The 26,871-nt window shown below is 35.6% G+C and overlaps 1 protein-coding gene across 3 annotated transcripts in view; it reads right to left on the bottom strand.

Moving 5' to 3' along the window:
* Nucleotides 1–26,871, bottom strand: part of LRP1B (LDL receptor related protein 1B) — a 2,222,640-nt gene that overhangs the window by 910,508 nt on the left and 1,285,261 nt on the right. For all 3 annotated transcript variants that reach the window (XM_072613193.1, XM_072613191.1, XM_072613192.1), the window contains one exon: nt 20,749–20,871. In XM_072613193.1, the coding sequence (XP_072469294.1) occupies nt 20,749–20,871 (123 nt within the window). The remainder of the gene's footprint in view (nt 1–20,748; nt 20,872–26,871) is intronic.

The following is a 26,871-nucleotide window of genomic DNA, read 5'->3' as shown; positions in this document are numbered from 1 at the left end:
GTTTGACTTTTCATGAGTACATTTGGGGTTTTCTTGGCAAAGATAGTGAAGTGGTTTGCCAGCTCATTTTACAGATGAGGACACTGAGGCAAACAGGGTTAAGTGAATTGTCCAAGGTCACACAGCTAGTAAGCATCTCAAGCCAGATTTGAACTCATGAAGATGTCTCTTTCTGACTCTAGGGCCATTGCACCAACTAGCTGCCATGTATAGATATAAGAATAGATATAGATTATATACATATACATAAATACATATATCATGTATAATATCATTTGGCAATCTCTCATACTTATAATCACAACCATAAATTAGTAAGTATAAATTAGGAAAAATTTTAATGTCATGTCCCTTTAAATCCCCCCAAAGAGGAATAATGGGCAGAGATTTCCATTGTCTTCCAGGGTAAAAAATGTGATTAGTTGTTTTCATTGAAATTTCAAAAGCTTTCCTTATTTCCAAACGCAGCTACAAAAGTGGTAAAAAAGGATCCATCAGCTCTGACTAATTAGTGCTAATTAGGTTTAATGATTATAGAAGGTGGTTTTCTTTTAAGCTGACAAAGTCAGTTGCCAAAGACAGTATTCCTAGACAAAGGTAGGAGTATTTAAATGATGGTAGATGACACAGATTCAGCATCAGTGCAAAAATCAAAATTCAAAGTCCTATCTCATCTTTGCTTTTCTATGTGACCGTAATCACCAGTGTCACTTCATGTATTCATTTAATGTTCATTCATTCTTTTATTCACTCAACACATTTTATTGAGTGAAGTACAATGATAGGTCATAGTCTCTATTTACACGGGGCTTATAATTTAATAAAGTAGATATATCTGTACGTCAATTACTATGCTCAAGATAGGATGTGTTGCAAGATCTATGAACATTCTGTAAAGTGAGGAGGTTAAAAGTACATGATCTCTAAGGCCCATTTCAGCTAAAAAATCTATGACAGTGTGGTTCTATGATAAAGGCTAGGGTGTCAGCAATTCTAGGGTGCTCGTAAGAACATCACTAAAATGGCTGACCTGGCATCCCAGAGCAGGTAGGTTGGCACGTAGACCCAGAAGTGGGTGACAGTCTTGGTGAAAATAGGGCCTGAAATTCATTTTCAATTAATAAATATCAAAACATTTCCTATTGTCTCTGTATCCCCAGTACTTAGTACAGTGCTTTGAGCATAGCAAGCACTTAATGAATCTTTAGTGACAGATTGATTGATCTATCATACTCATTGGCATTTAAAAACCCAAACCAAAATAAAAACAAAAATAGTAAGGCCCAAATGTGTGAGCAAAACTCAGGTTAGGTGAAGAAAGAGGGGAAGATAATTTAAAAGTAACCAGAATGTGATCCTACAAAAAGTGAATATTTATTCTTGATCTTTAGTGGCATTCTGATTTTCTTTAATTCTTCTCTCTTGGGGGAGGTGGAGCCAAGATGGTGGAATACAGGTAGCAACTGAATTCCCCTACCAGTCTCCTCCAAACAACTCTAAAATATATCCTCAAATCAAATTTTAGAGTGGCAAAGACAAGAGGTCAGAGTGAGATATTTTTCTGACCTAAGAAAACTTAGGAGATCAGCAAGAGAGAGGTCTGTGACAACAGGATGGGAGCTGACCCTGAACACAAAGGTAGTAACAGCAGTACCATTTGGTAACAACAGTAACAACATACCATTTGGAAATGGTTGCAATAACAGTTTCATGAGCTCTCAACTCAGAGATGGTAGGGGAGTGGAAGGAAGCTGTCAGACAATTGGTCAGAAAGAGATTACAGGGGGTCCTTCTGCTGGAACTAGGTACAGCTGGAGCTGACTGGCAACTCTCTTGTCCATAACAAGTTCCAGGTGGAAGTTCCAGGGCAGAGAGGATCACTTCTTCTTTGTCACAAAAAAGCAGGGACCCTGGTTGCAGTTCCAAGGCTAAGAGCAACACAATCACTTGTAGCTATGACCTGGCTGAAGTTCTGGAACCAAGAGGAATGCTATCACTTGTGATGGTGGAGTAGGAGGGGCCCTTCCTGGGTGAAGATCAGAGTGTAGGCCAGAAAGGCAGTGACCACATCTCTCCAAGATCACTTTGGAAGCACCCAAAACTTTCAGACTCCCAAAACTGGCTCTGACTAGTAGTAGTACTACAAAAAAGTCTGAAGTGTGGGACAGTGTCTCTCCATTCTCAGGTGGGCAGAGCCTAAGTTAAATGAAGAGTTCCATTTTCTTTCTTCTTTTTCTTTTTTTTTGATATGGCTTATATGAAAACTTATTTTTCATTATTTCATATGTATAATTGATTTCATTTCATTGCCTTCTCAGTGGATGGAAGAGGGAATGGGAGAGAGAAGAAGGATTTGGAACTAAAAATTTAAAAAGAAAAGAATGTTTAAAAATAAATAACAAATCTATTAAAACTAAATTCAAGAAATTCTTCTACTCTACATGAGAGAATACAACAACAGAACATACTTGATTTCTTATCCTCTTTTATTTCTGGCCATTTGCCATTTTGCTTATTTTCATGAAATTTAGGGACAGTTCTTAAGTGGTTATCACTATAGGCATGGCGTTATGGATTCTTTCCTTAGTGATAACTGATAGTGATAGTGCAGGAGTAGACAGCAGGTATAAAAAGAATGGGGTAGTAGCCTTGTTACATGTATTTGGGGAATATTTGGAGTGGAAGGATATTTTATAGACCTGTTAATATTTTTTAACCTAGCTACTGGTATTAGAACAAAGGAAGGGATGCTTAAATATTACTCAGAACAGTATGGGGGACAAATATTTTCTAAAATAATAATAATAATAAAGATAAATACCAGGTTAATCATGCTTTCAAAGAAAAGGACAGTGAGTCTGCATGGATTTATGTACTTCTCCAAATCTCTCTGTCTAAATCTCTTTCTCTCTATTTTAATCTCTCTTTGTGTCTCTGTCTCTGTCTCTGTCTTTCTGTCTGTCTTCCTCTGATTTTTCAGTATCTTCTCCCAAAATACACTGCACACAGTTACTCTTATATGCCATGTTTCAGATAGCATCAAGAGAATACATGTATGGATCTTAGAGCTAGAGTTAGAATAAACCTGCTTTCTCATCTACTTGAACCCTTCATTTTAAAAATGAGTAGTTAAAACCTAGAGAAGTTTAGGCTGTTAACTCATGTCCTCTGATGCCAGTGACGGTGTTCTTTTCACCATATGGGAAGAATGGAATAAAGCAGAGCCATCATAGTAGAGATTTTTTAACTACACTATTCCAGCCCCAGTATAATTAAATGGCTCTAACTATGGGCAACGCCTATGCTGATTTCATAGCTAGTGCTCTAATCATATCATTATGCTATATCAAATGATAATTTGACTGTATCATTTACACTTATCAGAACATCAACAATTAGCTTACGAGATATTAGCAAGCCTTGGAAATGCAAAGCAAGCTTTCATTCTAAGTTGTACTTTGCACCATGTTTTTACATGCCTGAGTCAAATTCTGTAATTCTGCCATCAGGTCAGTTAAGAGTAAAAAACGCTAGAAACTGATATGAACCATTATAAAACTACTGTGTCACAATAATCTTTTAAGATAGCTTGGATTTGAGGCAACATGACATGCAGGATCCCTGGGAATAAACCTGGAGTTCACATATATCCTTTAAGACCTGCTGTTATAACATTTAAATGGAAAGACCCTCTTCATGATATTTACCAAGAAGCAGAGAGAAAAAAAAATCCATAAATAAAACTCTCTTCTTCAAAGTACTTATCAAGACCCTGTGGGTAAATAGCATGACTGTGCATACAGAGATGAATAGTAAGCCATAATCAGGTCAAGTAATAGATACTACCAGCTGTGACAAGACATTTAAGGAACTTCCCATCACTTTCTCTTTATACTGATTCTCTCCTACTCTGACCTTACTCTTACAGTCTGTTTGTTTGACTGTTAGTGTCTCTCTAACTTTTCTTGTCTCTGATCTCTTCTGATCTTGTCTTCACGTCCTGTTGACTGTGTCCAATTAACTCCATATTTTGAATGTAGGCTAATAATTTGATCTTACTTCCTGACTGCTTCCTTGATTGATGGATTTGTATCAGAGTTCTTGACCCTGGAATTTATTATTATTAGTATTAATAGTAATTAACCATCACCTCCTGAGCAGCTGAACCTGGTAGTCCCACCATCAAGTTAGCACACTAACATGAATCATAAAACTGTTCCCAACAACTCAATAAACACATTTGATATCATTGAGTTGCTACTGACCCTCCTCAAATCATCACAATGATCCACCACATATGGAATACAACAGAATGACTGTTGACCCTTCATGTTTTGGTACTAAAGGAAGGCAAGATACTTCAGAGCAAATCACAAATATTTCTATTGGAAATGCTTCTATAAAAAGGTTACCAACCATTAGAGTGGGCAAACCACAAATGCAAATAAAAGGGGATAAGGATATTAAAACTTTAATTATTAAGTAACAATACCATATTATAACAAAATTATAAATGTTATAAAAAAAAGATTTGTTTTTGGAGTCAACGATAACTTCACCTCCAAGTCACAAAACAAATTATTACTGACTAGTGCAGGATAATCATAAGACAAAACAAAAAACCCATGTCATTCTTAAACCTAAATTAGTTTAAATTGAAGATCAAATCAAGGAGCTACTAAAATCTAAAGACAGAGAAATGAACACCCTGAAGTCACTGAAACTCTTTACTTAAGGCAAGTTACAGAAACTATATATGATAATAAAATAGATGGTAAAAACAATTGACATAATTCAAATAATTTGGAAAAAAAGATAAGTACTTTTGGATGGGGATCTGATAATGCCATTTTTTAGTCTGATGGCATGAATACAATCATACAAAAACAAACTAATTAAAAAAAACTATCTGCTATAAACATTGTTGGTGAATATATTATCCTATAGCATTTGAAAGAAAATATAAAAATAATTTGGGGGGCAGAGCCAAGATGGTGGAGTAAAAGCAGGGAATTCTCTTATCTATCCCCCAAAGTCCTCTAAAAAACCTATGAAAATCACTCTAATTCTAGAACTACAGAACCCCAAAAATTACAGAGTGAAACAAATCCCCAGAACAAGACAGCCTGGAAAGTTGACAGGAAAGGTCTATTGCAGTGGATCAGGAAGGGAGCACAGTCTGGTGTGGGCTGCCCTAGCACCACAGCAGGCCTCAGGGAACTGAATCATTAACAGCTGTGGCAATTTCCAGAGTTCTCAATCCACCAATACCAAGAAGGGATGTAGGATCTGGGTAAAAGAGGAATGCATGTTCTAGCCAGGTCTAGGTCTAGCCCCAGCCCCAAGGCAGTTGGGGTGGTGATGGAAATTGGTGGCTGTGGTAGCAGAGGTGGTAGCAGAGGCAGCAGCAGTAGCAGCAACAGCAGCAGCAGGCAGCAAAAGGTACTTCTGGAGCTCTGGCCCCGTAGATGCTGGGGGATGAAGAGGTTGATACAAAATCCCTGAAACCTGGGACAGTACACCCACCCCATCCCCCATCCTCACACCTCACTGGAAGCAGACTCCTACCTTGATAAAGAGTTAGAAAGTCAAGTATTTGATGGGGAAGATGAGTAAACGTAAAAGAACTCAGACTATAGAATTTTACTTTGGTGACAAAGAAGATCAAAACATACAACTGGAAGAAGATAACAAAGTCAAAACTCCTACATCAAAAGCTTCAAAGAAAAATGTGAATTGGTCTCAGGACACAGAAGAGCTCAAAAGAGATTTTGAAAATCAAGTAAGAGAAGTAGAGGAAAAATTAGGAAAAGAAATGAGAGTGATGCAAGAAAATCATGAAAATCCAGTCAACAGCTGTTAAAGGAGACCCCCAAAATACTGAAGAAAATAACACCTTAAAAAATAGACTAACTCATCAAAAGAAATCCAAAAAGCCAATGAGGAAAAGAATGTCTTAAAAAGGAGAATTGGCCAGATGGAAGAGAAGGGCCAAAAGTTCACTGAAGAAAATAATTCCTTCAAAATTAGAATGGAGCAAATGAAAGCTAATGACTTTATGAGAAATCAAAAAATTATAAAACATAACCAAAAGAATTAAAATAGAAGACAATGTGAAATATCTCACTCGAAAAACCACTGACTTGGAAAATAGATCCAGGAGAGATAATTTAAAAATTTCTAGACTACCTGAAAGCCATGATCAAAAAAAGAGCCTAGATATCATCTTTCAAGAAATTATCAAGGAAGGCTGCTCTGATATTCTAGAACCAGAGGGTAAAATAGAAATTGAATCTACCAATTGCCTCTGGAAAGAAATCCTAAATGCAAAACTCCTAGGAATATTGTAGCCAAATTCCAGAGTTCCCAGGTCAAGGATAAAATATTGTAAACAGACAGAAATACGATCAGGATAACACAAGATCTAGCAGCTTCTACATTAAGGGACTGAAGGGCTTGGAATATGATATTATGGAGGTTAGAGGAGCTAGAATTAAAACTAAGAATCACCTGCCCAGCAAAACTGAGTGTAATCCTTCAGGGGAAACAATCAGAGGTGAATGCAAAATTTGACTTTCGAATAAAATAATCAAGAGAAGTATGAAAAAGACTTATTGAAGTTGAAGTGTTTGCATTCCTACATAGAAAAAAAATATTTCTAACTCATGAAACTTTTCTCAGTATTAGGGTAGTTGGAGGACAGAAAGCGAGTGAGAGAGAGAGAGGGAGAGAGAGGAAGAGAGAGAGAGAGAGAAAAAGAGAGAGAGAGAGAGAGAGAGAGAGAGAGAGAGAGAGAGAGAGAGAGAGAGAGAGAGAAAGCACACAGGGTGAGTTGAATATGAAGGGATGATATCTAAAAAATAAAATTAAGGGGTGAGAGAGGAATATATTGGGAGAAGGCAAAAGGGAGAGATAAAATGGGGTAACTTCTCTCACATAAAAGAGACAAGGAAAATGGTTTCTCAATGGACGGAAAGAGGGGAGAGATGAGAAGGAATGAATGATCCTCCCTCTCGTTGGATTTAGCTTAAGGAGGGAATAACATACAGACTCAATTGGGTATATTACCCTCCAGGAAAGGAGGGGACAAGGGCATAAGGTGGAATAATAGAAGGGAGGGCAGATTGGGGGAAGGGGTAGTCAGAAGCAAACACTTTTGAAAAGGGACAGGGTCAAAGAAGAAAATAGAATAATTGGATGGGGTGGAATAAAGTGGAGGGGAATGTAGTCTTTCACAACATGACTGTTATGGAAGCATTTTGCATAACTATACATGTTTAATTTATATTGAATTGCTTGCCTTCTCAGTGAGAGTGGGGGAGGAGGGAAGAGGGGAGACAATTTGGAACTCAAAGTTTTAAAACATGTCAAAAAATTGTTTTTGCATGTAACTGGGAAACACAATGTACAGGCAATGGGGTATAGAAATTTATCTTGCCCTTCAATGAAATAAAGGGGAGGGAGATAAGATGGGGATAATAAAAGGGAGAGTAGACTGGGGGAAGGGGTAATCAGAATACATGTCATCTTTGGGTTGAGGGAGGGGAGAGATGGGGAGAAAGTTTGGAACTCAAAATCTTATAGAAATGAATGGTATAAACTAGAAATAAATTAATTAAAATTCAAAGTCTATACATAGTGACATATGAGGCAGCTATTGCTACAGTAAAGCCAATAGGGAAAAAAAGAAACTAAGCTTTTAAGTAATCCATCTATAGACAGATGCCAAATATGACAATGACAGAAGTGACGAGAGCTATTGAAAATCTTTGGAGAGGCATTGGACAATCTGATCAATATCTAGCCAATTCATACAGAAAGAAATCTAAACACCATGTTGCTCAATGAAGCCAATGAATGTGAAACAAAGAAACAAAGGAGTATGGAAAACAAAAGTAAAGCCAAAATTCCAGATTCTTTCAACTGCAATCAAAAGCAAAAGGCAAATTAGAAGACAAAGCAACACACAAAAAAATAATCTCACCAAAGAATTATTACTGAGAGTTGAGAAGTTGACGATAAAGAAAATTCACAAATAAGGAGGATGTGGAAAATCTCTGGTCACTGGTGTAGTTGTGAGTAGTTCCAATGTTACAATAACACAAAATGGGTAACTATTATAACAAACTACAGAAGACTTATGACAAGGGATGTAATTGAAACTCTCACTTCCTTACAAAATTGGATAATGGCAGAGTCAAGTAAAATCCATAGGTTTTTGGTTCAACATGAATAATTGGTGGACCTATGAATAATTAATAAAGCACTTTACAGTTTATTCTCCACATGCAAACCTGACACCTTTCTTCTTAAAAGAAGATCTTAGATACCTATTATTAAAAGATGGGAATGCCAGCAACTACTTCAAATACAAATCAATTACATCTTAATGTATTTTATACAAAACACTCATGGCTTGTTAATTTTTTCCAAGATCTAGAAAAACAACAAAACAATGTATTGACTGAGGAACAATGAAAAACAGGTAGAAAAAGTCCAAGGGGATATAAAGAGCAACTTGTTTTCAATTACGGAATTATTGGCTAAGCTTCCCCAAAGGTCCCAACAGTAATGCTATCTTGGTTGATTACTGTAAAACCTTTAACTTAGTTCTGTACTCATGGCATTTTCATATACTGCAAATATATGAAATACACTCAAATATAGTGAGAACACTAAAGTGTTTGAATTACCCATGAGAAACTATTCTCTGTTAATAAAAAATACATAATAATATGAAGAATAACATAAAAAGGACATTTTTCAGAGATAGTGTATTTCAGCTCTTCCATAATAAATAAAACCTTGCAACTACAGGGAATGAAAAAATACACACAAACACACAGATGTATATACATACAGATATGTATATATGTATCTATACGCACAGACATGCACACCTATATGCATATGTATATGTGTATGTATGTACGTATGTATGTATGCATACAGCTGGCAGAGGAAATCAAAATCATAATGTAACAGAAGAATGAAGTGTATATCATCCCTATTATTCTATCTGCTATTGGATTTGTACCAAGGATGCTTCAAATAAGCATCAGAGAATAATCTTATATCATTTAGTACTTTCATTCAGCTATATAATGTAGTTATTTATTTCAATTTTTGGAATAATATGGAGAATGTTATATATAAATATATAATAGCCAGACAGTTAATTGTCTCAGGTCCATTTTTGTTGGTAGGAAGGATGGAAGGAAGGAAGGAAGGAAGGAAGGAAGGAAGGAAGGAAGGAAGGAAGAAAGGATGCGAGAAAACAAGAATTTACTGAGACTACTATGTTCTAGGTTCTGTGCTAAATTCTTTACAAACATTATTTCATTTGATCCTTACAACAACAGTTTCAATCATTATCACCCTTTTGCAAGACGAGGAAGTTGAGGCAGACAGAGATGAACTGCCTTGTCCAGGGTCATGTAGATAGTAAATTTTGGGGGCCAGATTTGACTCTAAGTCTTCCTAACTCCATGGTTAATTTGTTATTGATGTTCAGTCATTCAGTCATGTCTGACTCTTTGTGACCCCATGGACCATACCGTCCATGAGGTTTTCTTGGCAAAGATACTGGAGTACTTTACCATTTCCTTCTCCAGTGAATTAAGACCAAAAGACTAACTGATTTTCCCAGGGTTACACAGCCAGTAAGTATCTGAGGCTGGATTTGAGCTCAGATCTTCTTGACTCTAGCTCTAGTGTTTTATCCACTGAGCCATCTAGCTGCATCATTTACCTGCATCTATGTATCCCATCATAAAAATGAGAATGCAATACAAAGGTATATCAAGATAACTTCCAATCTTAGGGCCATTTCTCTTCAGATAATATTCAAAATGCAACAACAACAATAATGACAGCAGGATATCAACATTTCCCAGGACTGTTTATCTGAATTCTGTCAAAGAAGACAAGAACCAGATGGATGTAAGTAGCAACAACCAGTCTCATTTTGGTAGCACTTTAAGGTTCAGGAAGTGCTTTTCTTAAACCAACTCTTTGAGGGAAATAGTGTAGGTCTCATTGTCTTCATTTTACAGATGATTTTGAGAAACAATGTGGTTTGCCTGTGGTCATGTATTGTAAGGGGCAGAACTAAGAGATGAACTCAACGGAAAGAGTGCTGGCTCTGGAGTCAGATAACCTGGTTTTGAATCCTGACCCAGCACTTGCTACATTTATGTAAGAGACTTTATATATTAACCTCACTGGACCTCAGTTTCCTAATCTGTCCAGTGAGGAGATGGGACTAGATTGCCATTCTCTTCTAGCTCTAGAGCTATTATTATATCATCTTTTGACTCTTAAGGACAAAACTCATTCCACTCCACCACTCAGCTCCCCAAATATAATTAACCATTTTCTAATAAATTACCAAAGGAGATATGAGTAGTAAAAGAAATTTGATTAAAGTCCCATTGAGAATAAGTTAATTGCACCCTGAATACAGTAATATTATCCTTTAGTACCTTGTGTCTCAAGATAGGCTCTATCTCCTTTATTAGTATCCACCATGGGAATTTTGGCACATCAGAAATGGAGTAGCTCCTACTTTTCTTTTACTTTTAGCAGGGATACAGGAGCAGCTAAAGGAAAATATGGATCTGTAGTTTATTGTAGACCTTAGTATAAGCTCTTCTCCCTAGGAAGACTGTGAAAAATGGTGCCATGGGTTCAGGTTTTTCTTCCTTTCATCACAGCGGGATGACCTTTCATTAGATAGAGTGGTCTTCTGAGCAGTCAACCTAAGTGGTACATAATCTTTTGTGAGTTCCTACTCACAGAAGGCCATAAATATTCATCTGGATAGGACTGCTAAACTTTTTACTGCCTTAAACTTTTTACTACATATTAGATTGCATATATCCTAGAACATAAGGCTTGTCACAGCAGAACAGATAAATGACCTAACTATTCTGGTGCACTGTCTGTGACAGGGGCATATATCTGGTACTCCAGAAGGTGAAAAAGGTCTCAGTTTGCAGTGAAGAGGTAATTGTGCAACACTTTACCTTGTATAGAAGTAACACATTGAGCCAAGTTCTCTCACTGTTGAAGTCACTGCTTTAGTGTGATGCATATTAGGAGGCTGCTGGGAACCCCAGGCTCTAGGGGGAGAATTATTGCCTTCTCTAGACTAAATGGCTTCCATTCTCTCCCAAATTTGACTTACTAGACTAAATTTATTAGGTTCTATATGTACTAATTTTGCGGGTTGTGATTATTTCTGAAATCTCATATGGAAAATATCAATTCATATGCTAAGTTAAGGCACACTGTTTCAACCATTTTTAAGGATGTCATAATAGAAGAAAAAGCTCCATACATTAATATAATGCAAATAGGCATGGTGGTAAAGAACCTCAGTAGTAAAGTTCATTAAATTGGTAAAAACTTGGTTTTAAGCAATTAAAAAAATCCGGTACAGTTGACAGAATAATACCCATTGGTTCTTTCCTGCAAATCCAACTATAAATTAGTTTCTCTCATCTCTTGTGATTAAAAGTAAAAGCTTCAGTATTAATTTTTGTTTCTAGATCCATTTTTATTAAGGATGCCCAGGCCACTCATGTATCCATCCATTTGTCTCCAGGTAACACTTCTGACTTTCTGTTCATATTTGTATCACCAGTATTTAGCACAGAGCCTAGCACATAGCAAGTGCTTAATAAATGCTTCTTGACCTGACTAGATGTAGTTAAAATACATTATCTGACTAAGCTACAATAGACTACATCATGTGCCTCTTATTATTAGCTTTACCAAATGAATTTAAAATAGCATCCCAGCTACCCTTTCTCTATTGCTCAATGTACAAGAAATCTCAATGTAACATGTTTCACAAGGAAAAAAATCCAGTTTATACTTACCATTAATTCCAAACTATCTGAGATTAGAATTTTACTTTAATCAAATAAATAGTTTTCCCCTTCTCCCCTAGAGGCTGCAGTTCCTTCCTGGCATACCCTTATTTTCAAAGATCAATGTAAAAAAAAAAATCCGTAAGACTCAGTTCAAAGGCAACTAACGTCTGTTGAAGGTTTTATTATTTTTTTCTTATGTTTTTGGTTTTTGTTGATTTGACACCAACTCAATGAGGAATCTAAATAAGAGAAAAAATACATCTACATGTCTTTGCAACATTATTTCTTTTTATCTTGCTTCGTCAGTTGTAAGACAAGGCTCTGTCAGTATGGTTGTTACTGAGGTCCTACCACTGGTGTCCAATAGTTACTCAATCAGAGACACTGTCAACAGTGGGGAAACTGGTATTAGTTCTCCCATTCATTTACTATGTGACCTGAACAAGGCACTTAGTCTATCTGTCTTACACATTATTCATCTGGAAATGAGAATACTACCTCCTGTTCTCTCTGTAAATCAAAGGAAAATATGAAACTTTTAGAGAAAATAATACTATGTCAAAAATAGAATAAATGATATTCAAGCAAATTTGAGAGGGTTTTTGTTTTATTTTTTTTTGAGGGGAGAATTAATTTATTACCATTTATTCCCAGAATCTAAATGCTCTGATCTATATCTAAAAAGGAAATTTAGGATTAATTCATTCCAGACACTTCATTTTTGTTTGTCTTTCCTTCATAGTAATACATAACACATCCCCAACAATCCACAGTGCAGTGGAGAGCTTGACACAAAATTTTTTTAAAAATATGACCCAGAGGGATTTTTTTAAAATTATAACTATATGTTTTGGCTATTGGTAACTAAAATAAAAATGTTAAATTTCTACTCTCTTCAGTGTAGACTAGTAGGTCTAAGTGGTTTAAAATGGAGAAACTAATGAAAAAGTGACTGTTTGAAATGTCATTGTTAAGAGAGGAATGTAATGATGGTAGCTGTGGGGATATCATTTGAATATTTGAATTAGTTAGGTACTTTTCTTTGATTTATTTGTTCTTATCCAAGGAAACAAAGAGATTTCACAAGTACATTTGTGTGAGTAGTGGTAGTAAATCAGAGAAAAGTTGAAATGATGAAATATAAGTAAGAAAATTACAGTATACCTCCAAATTTCTCAGACTGCACCCAATATCAGCCCTTTTATATGGGCAGAGATACAACCTAAAATCCTTCAATATGTTAAAAATTTAAGAGATACCCTTTTTTTCTCTGTGAGAATGATAGAAAGGGAGCTTGAGGGTAATACATGGTGAGCATTAGTAATGTATTCACTTCATTGCCTATGAGTACAAAATTCATGTTGTGCCTTTCATTCTCACTGATCGGAGACACTGCCAAATAAACCAGAAAATGGACTCCTCTGAGGGGTTTGATGCAGACCAACACAGCTTGGTGACCACAAAGAAAAACACTATCCAGACTAAGTTTAGGAAAAGTAGAGATACAAATAAGAATGCAGCAGCTTGCATTTATTGTACAATGCCCAGTGAAATAGGTCACTAACCCATGTATGTTCATCTGATTTGTCATATTCCTTTATGCTTTCATAGCACTGGGATTACTTTATTCATGTATGATAAATGTTGGAATCAAATAATCTAAGAAAAAATTTTGGAAACTTTCGCTGTCAACGGTGATATATCTAAAATTACTATAAATAACAAATTTCCAAGAACTACTTTATGACAAGCGATGACTCTCTGTAGTGCTTCTCTGGCTACAAGATAAAGGTTACTTCTAAATGAATTCGTGCCAAGATGTCCAATAGTGACTTGGGTAATTCTGCATATATTCCAGTATTTTGTGCCATGTTAAAACTGTTGGTATGAATTTTTCCAAGTTTCAACTAGAAGGCTTTGCTAAGTGAGGATTCCATTTAAGATATTTATGACTGGATTCCAAGAAACCAGTTAGTGTGTTTCATTTTGCTTTGTTTGGCAGGCATAGCAGGGGAGCAAACAATATAAAACAGAGAACCAGAGGCAAGGTGAGAGAAACAAGCGATCCTAGCAGTCACCACTGGGAAAGATATACTTAAAGTCATCACACTTCTAACTGACTGGCCATGAAGAGGGATGGAGCTCAAAGGAAAACTGCATCAGGCTACATTTAGCAAAGTATGGGGTCCAGAATAAATCATACTGTGTGCCCCCATGCTCATCTACTTTAACCACCAAGAAATGTTCCCATATGGCTGAAAACTGGTTTAAAAAGAAAAAAAGGTAGCTCAATGGCTACTCTGATCATAAACTAGGAAAGTAAACATTGGGAACTATTGTACAGGAAGGGAAGAATTTCAAGGAGGATTAGTTATTTATTGTATTCAGACTTTAGTTTCATTTGAAAAATTAAGGGGTTGAAAAAATAATTGCAAAGGAATCATTTAATATTCTATGATGTTAAGATTCTAAGATATTCTTTGTCCAGAAAAATAAAAGAGAATAACTGATCAAGACACTTCGTGTGACAAGAGGGTTCAGTAGGAAGGTTTCTTGCATCCCACTAATTTAGATACTTGTATGGATGTATATTCTTACTGTTGTGGCTACTCCTTTCACTGGTGCAAATCACAAGCCTTCCATACCTCTCTATGTTACATTTTCTTGATTACATCTTCAGGAGATCCTCCATAGAAGATCCAGCCAATAAATTAACTCTGGTTTGTATGTTCATACATATAAAGTGGAAGGGACCATGCTGGTCAGTTAGTCCAACCCCTTCATTTTACTAATTAGAAAACTGAAGTGGAGTGAGTTAACCAAGGCAAGTAAGTGACTGAGCCTTGATTCAAATTCATTCTTTGATAAGCCCAAATCTTTGCTCTTTCCATTGTGTCACTGACATTTCAATATCCCAACAGTGCCAAAATAACTTTTATGCTGTCTTTCATCTTTACTACAACTATTCATTCCTTTTAATCAGCTTTAAAATAGTTCATGGCATTACTCTCATGTAAACAATTTTTAGTAATATTTTATACCCTACTTATACCACAGAATCACTGAGTGTCAGATAGCACTTTGGAGACCCCATTTACTACAACATATACCATGTGACAAGGGGTCATTCAGTCTTTGTTTGAATACCTCTGGTGAGGGAAAACCTACCATCTCTTGGGGCAGCTGATTCTACTTTTGAAAAATGTTAATTTTTAGGAAGTTTTTTTTTTTTTACATATAGACTTTAAATATCTTCACAATTTTATCTCAATGGCTTTTTTCTAAGACCAAAAAGAAAAAATCCAACCTGTCTTGCAAATGACAACTGTTCAAATACTTCAGAACAGTTATCATGCCCCAGTCATCTTTCATTCTATAAATCAAATGTCTGTAGTTTCTTCAAATGATTTTCACAGGGCATGACCTTAAGGTCTTGCTCTATTGTGCTTGTTCTTCTTTGGTTACTCTCTGACTGACCAATGATCTTCCAGGGATGTGGTGCCTAAAATACAACATAATACTACAGGGTGATCCAACTAGGGCAGAATGACTTGATCTAATCATGACACATCATTACCTCTTTTCTATTTTTCTGTATTTATCTTATTACTTACTTATTAGCTTTCAGGTTCTGTCCCTTCCAATCAGCTGGTTTGCTATTGGCAAATAGAGGGATTCAGCATATATCCAGAGAGTTGATTTTCTCTATTGCTAAATTTGCTTCTATGCCAGAATTTTGATTGGTTACCCAAACATTTGGTTAAATTCATATCTAGGAAGGTTCATATCATATTTATAAACTTCTCTTTTTGGTTTTTCTTCTATTCATTTCTCCACTTACTCCCATTATACCACCAATACTTTATACTATGCTTTCCCCTGCAGGATCCTGGATTTTCTCACAAGACTATTTTAACAAAAAATCTCCTTTATTCCTTGTCTTTATGACTTTCAACAAGTTGCTGAATTTTTAAGAATTTCATTTTTCTCATTTGCAAAATAAAGGAGCTGGACTCGGGGCTTCTGATATCCTTTAAAGCTCTAAGATCTTAACTAAATCTATAGTTTCTTTTGAATTCATTTATATGTTTATATTTCACACCTTGCCCTCATACCCCAAATTGAAAGGCTACTACCAATCCCCAACAAATGTGAGCTGCCAGAAGGCAGGAACAAAGTGAAGCAGTGTCTACCATAGAACCTCCTCACATAGTTCAGCTTTCTGAATTCACCTCAGACAGTGGTATTCCCTCTTACTTTTTCTTCAATATAACTAGAAATTACTTTTTGTTGCTTCTAACTTATCTTGGAAACTTTCAGCTCTTATAGAACCATGCATGAGACACTGTGGTACAATGAAAAGAACACAGGTTTTTAAGTCAGAGAATTTGGGTTGGAATCATTCTGTTCACTACCCACAACCACACCGTTTGTGTGTTGCTGTTGGTCCTTCTTGGGGTGATGTCTTGACTTGCCTGTGAATTGAATTGAAGTGAGGCAGAGTTGCACAAAGTGAGCATCGCTTTCTCTTCCAGAGTCATCAAAGTCCAGTGGCAGCACAAAAGTCAAGATGACATATGATGCCTGGGATGCAGTGGATGACCTTAGAGTCCTCAGCGTCTGACCAAACTCTAACAGCTCAACAGTGCCGGCTTCAGTTGCCTTCCTGGCCATTAGAATAAATTGTTCTCATCTGCCCATTCCAACAGGAGAATCAATAAGCATTTAGTTTTTGCTTACTATGTCCCAGGTATTAGGAATACAAAGAATGAATGAGACAGTTCTTGTCCTAAGAGTGATTTCATTTATTATACTAGGGCAATATAACATCAGCAAAGATGAGTAAATAAAAGGAATAGGCAAAACAAGAGACAGCTAGATGATACAGCAGATAAAGCACCTGGCCTGGAGTCAGGAAGAACTAAACTCAAATCTGGCCTCAGAAAATTACTAGCAGTGTGACCCTGGGAAAGTCACTTGACCCTGTTTACCTCAGTTTCCTCATCTATAAAATGAGTTAAAGAAGGAAATGGCAAGCCACTCCAGTACCTTTGCCAAGATAACAATAAATGGGGTTATGAAGAGTCAGATTCAACTGAAATTACTGAAGAACAAAACTGTGCATATTAAAGAGGGAGAAATTTGGCAGGGGAGGTAATAATTGGAATTAATTAAGGAAAGATCTCTCTAAGGAAAGAGCACTTGAATTGAGCCTTGAAGGGAGCTAGAATTCTAAGAGACAGAAGAGAAAGAGAGACAATATTCTAGGTATGTCTGGCAATAGCATGTTCAAATGAATTGAATGGGATTTCCTATGCTGGGAAGAGGAAATAGGCTAGTTGCAAAAGAAAACAGTAGGTGTGAAGGAGAACAATGTGTGATAAGCCTGAACAGATCAATTGGGGCCAAACTGTAAAACACTTTAGTACCCCATCTGTATTGTATCCTGAAGAAATAGGGAGACACTAAACTTATGAGTAGAAAAGTGGCATAGTCAGAACTGAGCTGCAGGAATATCAATTTGGCAGAGGTGTGGACAAATAGATCTGGAAATGAAGAAACTGATGTAGAAAGATCAGTTAGGAAGCTGGCCTAGTCAAGAGTCTGTGAAGACCTGAAGAAGGGTAGGTGCTTGCTTTTGATCATCCTGTGTACTACAAGGTAAGATGACCAAGTGTCCCCTTAAATTATGTTTCTTGTTGCTGTGGTTTGCAAGAAGAAATCAACTCTTTGAGCTCCCTTAAACAACTCTTGCTGAAGAATGCATGATTTGTCTTTTTATGACTCCTTTAAGTTTTCTGGTTTCATTTATACTGAAAAAGTCAGTACTGATATGGCTTATTTTCTCCAGTAGTGTGTTAATTTATTGATCACTGGGGGTGTGTGTGTGTGTGAGAGAGAGAGAGAGAGAGAGAGAGAGAGAGAGAGAGAGAGAGAGAGAGAGAGAGGGAGAGAGAGGGAGAGAGAGAGATACACATTAGTACTAACATTTAAATAAATATTTTATCTGGTCTAAGAATCATGAGTATCTTAGTTTCTTTTGGCTTATTTTTTACCTCTATGTTGTCATAACTGTTGGGGTGAAAAAGGAAAGGCTGCAGAAGACTGAGGATTTTTTAAAAAATTCTGTTTGTTTCATTGCCTACTCTACATCATTCCCAAACCCTCACAAAATTGTCACTGGTGGCCAGTCTTCTAAGAATTGGGTTCTCTGGCCTGAATTAGAAGACTATTCCAAATTTAGGCAGATTTTCTCTCTCACTGGGCCAGTACTTAAAGTCTTTTTATTTTAGCAATCACATTCATTTGAATAAACATTTATCAAGTGCTCTTTATGTGTAAGAATGAGGTATTAGGGAGAAAAAGATAAAAATGAGATAGTCCTCATCTTCAACGAGTTTATATATTCCTGGGGAGATACAACTTTATACCGATAAGTAAATATAAATTGATGATGAAGAGATAACATATTTTTCAAAAGAAAAAAATATCATAGAGAAAGAGCAAAAACTGAGTAAATCAGAGATGGCTTCACAAAGGAGGGGGCATTTGAGATGAGATTTAAAGGAAGATCAGAGTTATGGGAATCAGAGATGAGAAAGAAATACATTTCAAGCATGTGGGACAGCTTGGGCAGATGTAGAGAAGAAGAATAGTGAAAAGTCTGTCAACAAATAGAAGTATAATTTTCATGGGATGAGGAGTTTATGGAGAGGAGTGATATGAAATATAGCTGAATAGATAGTAGGGAGTCAGATCATGGAGGCCCTTAAAGGTCTGTCCAAAGAATCTGCATTTGTAATGGAACTGGGGGGAGGAACGGTAGAGGCAGAATGGCAAAACAGCAAATCACTTGGTGTTCTTAGTCAAAAGCACAGTCCATACAGTGTCAGCCTTTGCTCGGCCACTTCTGGACAAACAAGTGGCATTGGGTTGAAAACTGGTTCCTTTGGGATAACGCAGAAAACCCTGGCTGGTCTTTTGATCTCTTTTGCAACCCTTAAGGAAGAATGACTATAGGAAGACTATTTGGCCACTGACCTAGGTATAGAAGCCTGATCAGATGAACTTAAAAAGGAGAGACTATACCCTCTGGCATGATCTGCCTTCCAGTCTTCCAAGAATGTTGTGATTCCTCAAGTCTCTTCTTGGAGGGGTGAAGAGGAAGGGTGCATTCTAGTCTCTCCCCTATCCCCAAACCTTTTTATGCTGATATGAGTACTTGGCAAAAGGGCACCTGTCCTGCCTATGGACCCTGGGACCTTCTCTGACTCCGATTTTGTGTTCCTCCCCTGGATCTAGGTGACTAAATAATAATCCTGAGAGGCATAGGTCTGGTCTTGGAAACAATCTTGTGATTTCAAGAGGTTGGAGTCTCCTCCATCCTCAGTCAGTGGCAACTATATTTGAGGAGAAGTCCCCAGAAATTTCAATAGTCTTCTTGGATGTGAACATTGGCAGCAGAAGGAGACCAACCCAAGTCTAGAACCCAGGAGACATAAACTTTGTTGCAGTTGTCAGACAATACAGTGTAGTGAGAGTGAAATGGCCACTCAGGTGTCCTATAAAAGTTATTTAGTAAATATCAACCTCTTGGGAGATTGTCATAGTTATTACAAATCCAATTCATGCACATATCAACACATCATCCTTGTGATGTCATTGGTTCTCTTAACAAAGGACAAACACCAACAGTGATAAGTCTTGCTCAGGAGAACTTAGGATTTTTTTTAATGTTTAGCATTTCTTATTTGTAGAAGAAAAACAAATATGTCCTATTCCTGACCAGTTCTATATATTGAGTATCTTTCTACACTCCTCTTTCTAGGGGAGACCCTACACATGAGCCAAATCTCAGATTTCTTTGAGATATTCCCCTTAGTCCTTCAGGATCAGGGGTGAAAGAGCTTAACCTTCTCTCAAATGCTCTCCTAGAATTGATCAATACATGATTGGTGCAGAAGGAAAGAATAGGGCCACAGCCCTTCTGAGTCCAGCAGTAGGAGTATGTTTATGTGTGTGTATATCTTTACATGCTTACCTATAGTTTCCTAAGGTAATGGGGAATCTATAACAAAGTCTTTTGAGCAAGAATGAAATGGTTAGACCTATATTTTTATCAAGATTAGTTTGGCATCTGTATGAAGGACTGATCTGAAATAAAGAGACTAGAATAAGGAAATCCAATTAAGAAGCCATTGAAGTAAAATTGATGAGGGGTATTGGGGGCATTTACTAAAGCAATAGAAAGAAATTCATGTATGAAAGAGATATGTCTTTCTTGTCAAAGACATCAAAATTTACATTCCATTTGCATAGCATTTAAGAAGATATAGATATGTATGTGTATATGTGTATATACAATATCATTTATTTATGTATATGTTGTCTTATGTCAAAAGAATGTAAGCTCTGTGACAGCAGAATTTGTTTTACTTCTATGTTTTTACCCCCAGTGCCTAGACCCATGCCTTATATACAGAAGGTACTTAATAAGTATTTGTTTTTTGACCAATTGACTACAAGTTTTAATGAATATTAAATAAAATATCAATAATATTTAACTAAGAAACAATGAAAGAAATTCCCTACAATATATTAGGATCCATTCATACTACTTATTTTTTTCTTTTGTGGCTAATATTTATACATTTCACTTATATGTTGCACGTAATTTCTAATTTGATATCATAAGTCACACTTTATTACCTTTCAGCACAATTTGAACTCAATTGAGCTAAATGATACGTTCTTCCAAAGCAATGCATCTACATGATCCTCTGGATTTCAATTTCCAAGCTTCATTTTCAGTTGTCCCTTTTTCTTCTTAGTGGTATATAACTCAAATTTCACAAGAAAAGAAACTTACATGTACATGTGGTTCCATTCTCATCAAGAAGCTGATTATCTGCACAAGCACAAACTCGACCTCCAGGAATGGCTAAGCAAAGTGTTCCACAGCCACCATTGTTTACTCGACAGGCATTATTACCTTCAAATGAAAGGGCAAGAAAAACATTTAGAAACATACAAAGCAAAGTCAGACGGGATGTCAGTAGCCTCTGCTCATGAATGATCTGTAAGCATCTGTGCATATGTAACTGTGTATACTTGTATAATGAGGGTTCTGGTCCTGCCCTGCACCTTACTAAAACAATCTCTCTAGGCTGATTTACAAAATTAGGGGAGTTGGAGTAGATAATCATTAAAGTGTCTTTCAATGCTAAAATTATGGTTCTTTGAGATCAATTAATATATATATTATATATATATTAATATATATATATGAGCCTGCATATACAAAGATAAATAAGAATGACATCATAATCATATATGAATGTATGTATATACATTTGCAAATTCACATACCAAAGGCTTTAGTAATCCAATAAACAATATTAATCCCCCCATTTGTTCACAATTCTACCCCTCATTTTACAAGATATAAATAAATAACAGTTTGATTATGCCAGCTTAGACACTTAAGCCCTAAAATCAAGTGTATTTAATTATTCAAAGACATAACAGAAAAATACAAAAGAGGTTTTGAATTATGTTGGCAGTTAAGATCAAAGTGAAAAAAGTTTACTAAAGTGAAAGGTTAGGTTATTATATTGAAGGCCTTATAGGCTGAACATGTCATCTAGAGAATAATAAAAGAGGAGGGGAGAAAACCACATATAAAATTGTGCTATATGCAATGAATATTTAACTCAATTGCACAGATCATTATATGGTGTTCAGATCAGAGTGAATGACCTAGAGTAGATTAAGATCCATTTTTATTATTCTAAAAGCTAAATTCAATTTGGCATGTTTACCCCCCAAAATAAAGGCACACAATTAAAAGATAGATAAGCTAATAATTCAGAATAAGCTTTTAGTATGACTCTCTGACTCAGAAGTAATTAAGCTTAGTTCAGACTCTACCTCTAACAGTGATTACCCGCCCCCTTTAGAGTTCTTTTCAGATACAGTCATGTTTATTGCATGACCCTGGAATCAGAAATGTAATGTGTTATAGAACTGTCTGACTTTCTGTCTAGGCAATCTCACATCCCATACAGAAATAAATCACATTTAATAATTTTGCTAACATTCAGGTTCTAGAAAATTAGAATGAATGCAAGAATATAGAGAGAACAAATATGAAGAATTTAGAAGAGTAAAAAGGAGGGGAAATATTGAAAACAATGCTTCCATATATAAAAGAGGCATTAAACATTCAAATTCTCAATTACAATGACATGAGTTATGCATACCACTCACTGCTAAGTATGAATTTTAAATTGTTAAGGAGATATTACTATTTTATAGACTTTTAAAAATTTATTTTATATGCAAATAGCATGAATTGAAAAAGAGAAATTACTCTTGGTCCCATTATATTGTAACAGAAAACCTAAATTAACTATAATCAGTATACATCTTTTGTCATAATTGTTTTTTTTAATATCTTTTAATATCTATAGAACTCCAACATGTTTTTCAAACCTTTTTACTTGAAGCATGAAAATGTTCTTGTTAAAATCAAAATGATACTTTTTCTTTCAAGTTAAAAGTAGAATATTTTATAAAAAAAGAATTGGGATTGGAAATTGGAAATTATAAAAAATATTCTACTCATCAAAAAAAAATCATTATTGTCTCAAAAAGCATGATTAAATGCTTATTTGGGTGACTTTTTACAAAGGGAACTCCATAGGGTCATAGAGTTTATTTTAAAAATTGCTTAGCTTACAAATTAAAACAAACATTACTCACATAAGAAAAAAAAGTATAATTAGGTAACAACAATGAAAAAGAAGGCAAATACATGACTAGAAAATAGAATAAATATTATGTATATCAGAGGTAAATCTAATTTGGAGCAAAATCCTTGGGAAATAAATCTGAAGCTTGAAGGCACCTCAGAGATCATAAGGCCCAACTCCAGCTTTAACAGATAAGGAAAATGTGTCCTAGGGATGGAAAGGAATCATCCAAATGTCACAAAGGTTGTAAGCATCAAAGGCAGATTTTCAGCCCAAATTCTCGGACTCTGAAACCAATGTTTGTCCCACTGTACCATGATGAGAATGAACCCATGTGTGAGAAAGGGCCACAAAAGTTCTAATTCTACGTAACAGAGAAATAGGGAAAATGACAGCTATTCTTGGATCAATCTGCAAAGATTTCCAGGTAAAAGGTGAGAGTTTTAGGGAAGTTATTTAAATGATGGGGATGAGGGGAGTTTAGGGATAGTACTAGGGAGAAATGTATGGTACTGCTTGAGAAAAGAACTATTAATAAAAGTGATAAGATTGGGGAAAAAAAAACATGACTTTTGGTAAGATGAAGGGATCTCTAATGTCTTGGCATTTACTTATGTTTTATATACATTTATAAGACCTATTCCTAGCCCCACCTACACATTTCAAGTATCAAAGAACTCTTCATAATTTGTGTGAAATAGGCACACAGAGTTTGTTTAAATTATGCATTATAGCTTCTCGAAGAGCTGCAATAAAGAGAAGAAAGTAAAGAGAACTGCCAATATATAATAGGCCCATACTTATATCTCAATCTTTCAAGAGGCTCTACAATTTAGCTTTTCTGTCAAATGCAACCTTTACATTTCCTCTAAATTATGGGAAAAGAAAAGAAAAGGGCAGTAGCATAAGAGAAATCTGGGTAATTTGTTTCCTCCATCTTCAAGAAAATGGCCATAATATTTTCTCCAAGGTTAGAAAGGATCCTTCTTGTCACACATCCACTTGATTGTTCAGTTAGGGATTTTCTCATATAACAGCTATCAGTTTCCGCATCTGTCACTGAGCACAAGTACCTAGAGGACTCTGAAAACTACTTAAAAATTGGTCAGAAAAGCACATGGAGAAGTCATTGCTATTATGTCTTGAAAATTAACTGGGCTTCAAACAGAACTGGCTTTCTGACTACTTTTATGTTGATGGCGAAACCGAAGGCCAATTCATTGGAAGGACTCAATTCATTGGAAGACTTTTTGATGTAATTTTAAATAAAAGGCCCCATTTGGAAAATGCACTGCTTACCCTACCCATCCCCAGTAAAAGAAATCTGTACAAATTTTTAAGTGAAATATCCTGAAAAACAGGCTTGCCTGCCTTATCTTAGAATTCTTTTACAGAAAGAGATAATGCTTTAGTATGTAAGCTTTCCATCTACAGAACCACATATATAAGACAGCTAAAGACACTATTAAGAATTATGCAGGTCTAGCATATAGGAATATAATTTTACAAATAACACCAACAAAAAAGACTCTAATATAAGTGTATCTATCTTAACCAACATTACATTAACAACAAAGTAAAGATTAAGGAGAATGTGGGGGCTGTTAGGATAAGAGAGCAAGGATAAAGTAATTCAAATGTACTGTTTAGGTCAATAGATATTTCTGCTTTACATACAGTTGTGATTAAAAGGAACTGGTCTGAGAGACTCCTAGCTGCTCGTTTCAAACTGACCTTTTTACTGCTTTCCATACTTTGCATTCAATTTGCTGTTATGGCTTTATACTTGCTATTCCTTGTGTATCTGTAAGGTATTCTGTTCTCACCTTTACCTCATAATATCCATGATAACATCCCATAATATCCTTCAAAACTCAGCTCACGCACCACCTTCTACATGAAGCCTTTCACGATCTATCTGCTTTTCCCCTCCCAGGTTCTAATGCTTCCCTGAAGAATCATCTTGCATGTGTTTTGTATTTCTCTTGTGTATACCTGTACATATTGTCTTCCCCCAAACCACTCCTCATAGGATGAGTACTTCCTGAAGGCAGGAATTGCTTCCCTTCTGTCTTTGTAATTTCAGTTCCTAACATAGTAGGTATTGAATAAATGCTTGTTGATTTCTTGATTGATCCATAGACTTAAGAAACATGGATGCTTCTTTGGAAACCTGAGAAGTGTGGGTCAAAGGCAACTATGTCTAATCCTCATTTGAACTGTAAACTGTGATACATATAGCCTTGCAGATATTACTGAATTTAAAAGTGAAATCAAAGACACATAAATGTGTATGGTAAATTATTTCTGAGCTAAAAGGGAAACTAAAATACTGCTAAGATGTAGATCCATGCAGTAGAAAATACTGCTCACCTTAACAGGGTTTTATTAATGTTTACTCATCACCTAGATTTTATGAGCTTTAGCTTTTGCCACCCTGTCAAATTCTTCTAAGGGATTCTAGATATTAGAAGATATATTTGTATGTCATGTCACTGTGCAGTGGCATTGCACAGTGTCAAAATTGAAGAAACAATCTTCCAAACCACCCCCTTATATACAAATTTGGAACTTCCCTCCATAAAAGTAAGAGAAAGTGATCTTAATTCTGTGCTTTGGAGAATCTGCTTTATACTTGGGAAAATGGATATTAGATTAAGAATGAGGTAAATTCATGTTATTCAGTAAACAATCTCTTAATGCTACAGTTTCATAACTATGTTATAGTTAATAAATCATGACTGCAGAAAACTGAGTCCATATGAAACATATACAATAAGCTGATCATTGCATACAAGAAATTAAGGATTAGCTTTAATAACTGAAAATATTTAGCATAGAAAAGACTTAGAGTCATCTTTCAAATATGTGTGATATTCGGATTGTTATTTTAGGAAGAACTTATTTTGTCTGATGCCAGAAAGTTGAAACAGGACAAGCAGGTGGTATTGGACCTTATAAATTCAGCTCAGCATAAGGTAGTATTTGAAAAAAAATAGAATGTTCTGCCTTATGGAAAGGTGAGTTTTGTTCCCAAGAGGAAGTTGGGTAATTGCTTGTAGATGGCATTATTGATTGGGATATCTATAATTCTCTGATTCCACATTTTTAGTTTAGGATAACTTTAATGTAATAAGTTCTGGGAAAATTTTAGTTCATCTTAGTGAAGAGGTAATATTTGTCACAAATTATCACTTTAGCTACCTGTCTAAAATAATGACAGGGTGGTCATTATTATAATTATGGCATCAAGGTAGCCCAATACATGAGTGCTAGCATTGGAGTTAAAAAAAACCCTAAACTGCAATTTTGCCTTAAATATTTTCTATAGGTAAGTCACTCAACCTCTCTCAGCATCAGTAAACTCATCTGTAAAATGGAGAAAATAACAGCACCTACCTCAGGGTTGTTGTAAGCATCAGATGAAAGAAAAATAGATTGTGTTCTGCAGAGCTGACAGTGCTATGTAAATGTTAGATATTATTATTAATTAGTGTTAGTATTATTATGAACATCATCGTATTAATGATGATGGTGTAAATATTAATAGTAAACACAAAGGAGGGGGAGTTTCCTTGGGCAACTAGTTTCCTTTCATTGATTTTTGTAGGGAATCATTTTATTCTTATTTTCTTTTCTTTAAATTTTAAGATAGTTGTCCTTTTCTATGTATACTTATGACTAAAGAATTATTAGCAAAAGGGATTGCATTGTGTTTTTTCTTCTGGCTCTGTAAACTCATAATTATTATAAGAATAACATAGATGTATTGAATAGTTAAGTTTTTTAATGATAACAATCTGAAGGATAGGAAATTAAGAGAAAAGTAATATAGTAGTGGTTAATAATGGGCTAAAACTTCATTCTTAGTTCAGCAAACCTTAATCAGTAGACTGAATGTTAACATGGTATCAGTATAAAAATGGACAATGCCAAGCATTTGCATCTTCCTCTGTATCTTTTAATTCTTTGGGATCTCCCTAGAACATTGTGTCTAGGTTTGAACACCTAAATTTTAAAAAGTCACAGAAAAACTGAAAATGCCCAGAGGAGTAGAACGATTATCAAGGTACGAAAGCAAAGTCCGACAAAGAAAGGCTTAAATGAATTTGAATTTTCATACTGTAGAAAAGAGAAAAGTAAGGAGGGGAAGAGAATTCATTTTACTCAAATTGCTGGGCTAATTATTTCATTTTGAATGAAAAGAAAGTACAGAAGAAAAAAGATAAAGAAAGGAA

Source organism: Notamacropus eugenii, chromosome 5, assembly GCF_028372415.1.
Source record: "Notamacropus eugenii isolate mMacEug1 chromosome 5, mMacEug1.pri_v2, whole genome shotgun sequence".
Classification (NCBI taxonomy): domain Eukaryota; kingdom Metazoa; phylum Chordata; class Mammalia; order Diprotodontia; family Macropodidae; genus Notamacropus; species Notamacropus eugenii.
This window is presented reverse-complemented; position numbering and strand designations above follow the sequence as displayed.